The sequence below is a fragment of the Microtus ochrogaster genome (genome assembly GCF_000317375.1).
Source record: "Microtus ochrogaster isolate Prairie Vole_2 chromosome 6 unlocalized genomic scaffold, MicOch1.0 chr6_random_2, whole genome shotgun sequence".
NCBI classification, from domain to species: Eukaryota; Metazoa; Chordata; class Mammalia; order Rodentia; family Cricetidae; genus Microtus; species Microtus ochrogaster.
This window is the reverse complement of record NW_004949095.1, coordinates 4,620,946-4,626,004: the sequence shown is the minus strand read 5'-3', so window position 1 is coordinate 4,626,004 and position 5,059 is coordinate 4,620,946. Positions and strand designations below refer to the sequence as shown.

General features: G+C 41.0%; 1 protein-coding gene across 1 annotated transcript in view; it reads right to left on the bottom strand.

Annotated features, from left to right (window-relative positions):
• Positions 1-5,059, bottom strand: part of Acbd6 (acyl-CoA binding domain containing 6) — a 151,075-nt gene that overhangs the window by 75,417 nt on the left and 70,599 nt on the right. The window contains exon 6 of the mRNA XM_005363891.3: positions 698-787. Coding sequence (XP_005363948.1) covers positions 698-787 — 90 coding nt within the window. The remainder of the gene's footprint in view (positions 1-697; positions 788-5,059) is intronic.

Sequence of the window (5,059 nt, the reverse complement as noted above, 5' to 3'; positions counted from 1 at the left end):
GGAAGGAAAAAAGAAAAGAAAAGGAAAGGAAAGAAAAGAAAAAAGAAAAGAAAAGAAAAGAAAAGAAAAGAAAAGAAAAGAAGCAGATAGATTAGTGGTGGCAAGGTTTGGGGATGGAGGAAAGCAGAAGTAACTGTGTAAGCTACAGGATTTCCCACTGGGTGGTGGCAGCACTGTGGAGATCTTTAGCAGGGCCTGTGGTGACATATGCCTTAAGACATCTAATCTCACAATTTTCTTTTCTTTTTTAAATTTATTTATTTATTAAGGATTTCTGCCTCCTTCCCGCCACCGCCTCCCATTTCCCTCCCCCTCCCCCAATCAAGTCCCTCTCCCTCATCAGCTTGAAGAGCAGTCAGGGTTCCCTGACCTGTGGGAAGTCCAAGGACCGCCCACACAATTTTCTTACAAGAATTCTACTTTCTTTTTTTTTTAAGCTCCTTTTTAGGGACTGGAGAGATGGTTCAGTGGTTAAGAGCACTGGCTGCTCTCAGACGGCAGGGGTTGGATTCCCAAGACTCACAACCCTCTGTAACTCTGTCTCAGAGGATGCAGTGCCCTCTTCTGGCCTCCCTGGGCACTGCACACATGTGATGCACAGACATACATACAGGCAAAACACACAAACACATACAATAAAAACTAATAAATCTTAATTAAAAGAAGAAAAGCAAGCTCATTTTAAAGCTACTCTTACCTGACAATTAATGTCAGCTTCATATTGTAGCAAGACTGTGACTAGTTCCTTATGTCCTCGGTCACATGCCCAGTGGAGCAGAGCTCTGCCCTGTAAGTAGGAGACAACGAAGGAACTTGTCATTCTATGTGAGGGGCAATATAGATTTCATATGCTAAGAAAGATGGGGAAAGAGATATGTCAAACTGTAGATTAATTATTCTGAGGGTGATATAAAATGCACTATGGGAACAAGCAATGGAAAGGCCTTTGATCTACCACATACAAGCCCAGTAACTTCTTTGGTCTAATCAATTTCCTTATCTGAAAAATAGAAAAAGGTAATATAAATAACAACAATAATATGAGTTGGGCTGACAAAATGGCTTAGCCCACAAAGATGACTGCTACCAAACCCGATGACTCGAGCTCCACTTCCAGAATCTACAAGATGGAAGAGAAACAACTGCGGCAAGTTGTTCTTTGATCTCTGTGCAGGTACACATGTGTGCACATACATGCACAAATAAATACAAAAATGTAACAAAAATAATTTTGAATGAATAACCTTATTGCTGAGCCATCTCTCCAGTCCCATGACACACTACTCTTGACTTTTACATATCAAAGACTTACAACTACTATTAATGTGTTATTTCTGTTTTTGACTGTCAGAAAATCTTGCCCCCCAACAGACAACCCCCCAAAGTTGTGCGTTTTTTTCTGAATAAATGGGTGATATATAGTATAACTTTACTATGAGGGGTGTAGTGAGGAGGCGAGCAGGCCTGCTTTGTCCCACCCAGCTCCCACACGGCTAGCTTAACATCCGAAATAACAACAGACAAATTGTATTCATTTAAACACTGCCTGGCCCATTAGTTCTAGCCTCTTATTGACTAACTCTCACATCTTGATTAACCCATTTTTAATAATCTGTGTAGCACCATGAGGTGGTGGCTTAACGGGAAGATTCTAACCCACGTCCATCTTGGGCTGGAGCTTCATGGCGACTGCCTCACTGCCTTCTACCCAGCATCCTGTTCTGTCTACTCCGCCTACCTAATTTTCTGTCCTATCAAAGGGCCAAGGCAGTTTCTTTATTAACCAATGAAAGTAACACATAGACAGACGACCCTCCTCCATCAGAGGGGGACAGTGATGTCCTCATAAAGAGTAAGATGTTTTTCCACATTAAGCTGAAACCCCTGGCTGACACTGAAGAAAACATTTAAATATATAAAAGTTGGGACAAGGGCGACTTTAAAAGGCACCCTCCTTTTTCTAAACCCACCTACACTGTTGTTATCATTTAGACTCTCTTGATAGATCTATTAGCTCAACTAATTGAATAACGGGCTAGGACAACTCCTTCCTTACAGAGTTCCTTGTCTTAACTGTTTTTACTACTTGTTTCACTTTCTTTTTTTTTTTTTTTTTTTTTTTTTTTAGTTTTTCGAGACAGGGTTTCTCTGTGGCTTTGGAGCCTGTCCTGGAACTAGCTCTTGTAGACCAGGCTGGTCTCGAACTCACAGAGATCCGCCTGCCTCTGCCTCCAGAGTGCTAGGATTAAAGGCGTGCGCCACCATCGCCCGGCCTTGTTTCATTTTCTTGTATCTACCTGTGAGTATCTGTTTCCTTACACAAAATCCTGTGAGAAATTTGCACACATAAAATTATAAAAGAGGGAAACAAAAGTTTGAAAATGTGAGCAAATCAGCCTTATATGGTGGCACACGCCCCTAGTCCTGGAACTAGGAGAGCAGAGGCAGGCTGATCTCTATGAATTCAAGGCCAGCCTGGTCTACATAGCGAGCTCCAGGACAGACAGGCCTATGTAGAGAGACTCAAGAGAGAAAAGAAGTAGAAGTAGAAATAGTAGTAGTAGAAGAAGAATCAGATAAAAGTTTATCATTTTTAATCCTAGCTTTTAGAATAGGCATGAATTCAACTATTAGTAAGAATCACTGCATAAGCACAGGGTGTGGCACGATTCCATAGCGTACATATAAGAACTATTTCATAGAAGGAAAACTTAATACTACATACTTTTATGTATAATTAGAGTATGACATGCTTCCATAGTGCACATATGAGAACTGTATCACAACAGGAAAACTTAGCACTATGAACTTTTACAAGATGTATGGATAATTTCTACTTCTCAAGCAGGCTCCTGATGTTTCCTAAGGTCTAGCCCAATCATGTTTCACCAACTAATGCTGATCTATGGGCCCTTGGCTGTTCCGATGGTAGAGTAGATGAGCAACACTTTCACCAGTAATGGGGTTATATTTTAAGTTTGTCATTATGTGGTGCCAAAATTTACTTTAGGGGAAACACCTGTGACTGGACCTCGGGGTGAGTTTCCCCGTGGATGCATTTCCCAGAAAGATGGCACACAGTCATGTTTTAAGAAGGATGATGCACTCGTAGACATGTGCACTACGCTTTTTAACACATGTTCTGACCTGCACTGTAATTAATTTCTGTAGCACATTATTTTAATGGTACACTAATTAACCTTGAATTAGAATAAATTCTCTGACAATGACTTTGTAGAAGTGCTAGAGAGATCCACATCGAGACCATCTGGTGATCAATACTTCATGCAGTATTAAAACCTTACAAACAAGAGTGGGAAGAAACTTTTATGGACAGACAAGGCAAGGCAGGCTTTGGAAATTTCACCATCATGATACTAAACAGACCATGATAGCAGGATGTCTGTGCCCTTTACATCCTCAAATTCTCATGTTTCTGAAAACATGCCCTCATTTTAGATTACTTTCCAGTAATACAGAGATGCAGACTCGCAGCAGACGATGACAAGCTTGGGAGAGAAACAACCACGGTTTCTTCCCTTTTTCTTTGTCAACAACATCATACACAGGCCAACAGAATGCAGCTACTGAATTATTGTGGGTACAAGATTCCCCAGGCTCTCCTCAAGGGAGAAAAGAATGAATTAGGTAAGTATTAAAGCTACATTAGCTCAAAAACTTCTTCCAAATTTATTTTGTAATTCTGTTATGAGTAATATAATATCTTACAAATCGTTGAGCTAAGTATAATTCTTGCTACTACAAAATATGACAAGTCTTTGTTTTTACTTTTTAAAACCCTACTAGAAAAAATATCTTAGTAATACTTAGGAGATGAGGAGGTTATTAAAAAGGATTCTGTAATTCAAATACATAAGTGCAGGGAGGAAAAGTTCCCATCTATTAAGCAGTGGTGTTAACACGCCCTCCCTTAGACAGACAAATGACTCTGAAGTGCTTCGAGAGTGCACGGGAGCTGCTAACCTATTAAGTGGTATTGCTTTCCTACCTTCTAGAAAACAGAGTGGGTCTTGATATTGTAAATGCTTCCTTGATATCCTTAAGTGTCCTAAACCATGTAGAATTTTTAAATGAGATTTTATTCCCCCTAGAGATCACAAAATTAAAGGCAGACGCTGTGTTATAAAATCAGTATTCGTTATGGTATTTGGAAATCCTATACCTAAAGCATATGTACCCTACCTACACAGGTGAAGCCATGGTGAGGCTGCTATAGATAAGCTTTTCAGCACTCTCCCCCTTGCCACTGTATCAAATATTTATGGTAGGGTGCCATATAATTAGCAGATGAAATACTGAAAACAGACAGATGTGCTCTAACGGGCATAAGGGATGCAGAGTACTGACAGGACGAATGAGGAGTACCCTGAAGTCAGACTGCTGTCAGACATGGCCTCTGGTTGTGAACACCCACAGGAACAGGGTCATGGTGAATGGGAACGTCCACACTACAGACAGGGGAACTCACGACACGAGTGGACCTGTGGAGAAGTCTGCGGCAGGAGCGCTGAGGATCCCTGGCTGGCAATAAGAGACACAGGCGGCTTGCAAACCTGGATTCCTTCCCAGGGATACTGGTAAGAGGCTTCAGATGGGGAGTCACTGCATTTGAGTAGCTGCAGGTGCTGACTGCTGCCCAGAGTCCCAGAGTAGTAAATTCCACTGGAGGGAAGTCCTGGAATTACCTTGTGGCTTCTCTTTCCTAAGAAGGTTTCTTAACTAAAAAATACTAGTCTGTGTGTTTGTCCCTGAAAGAATGCTAAGATGGTTTAATAAAGCAAGTGAAAGCTCTGCTTTTGTCTTTTATTGTAACTCTTAAAGAATTTCTTTTAAAAATTAAAAAAAAAAAAGCAGGGTGATGGAGGAAGGTCATTGGTTGATTAAATAAAGAAGCTGCTTGCCCTGATAGGTTAGAACGTAGGTGGGAGGAGTGTCATTGGTTGATTAAATAAAGAAGCTGCTTGCCCTGATAGGTTAGAACGTAGGTGGGAGGAGTGAACGGAGCAGAATGCTGGGCGGAAGAGGAAATGAGCTCAGA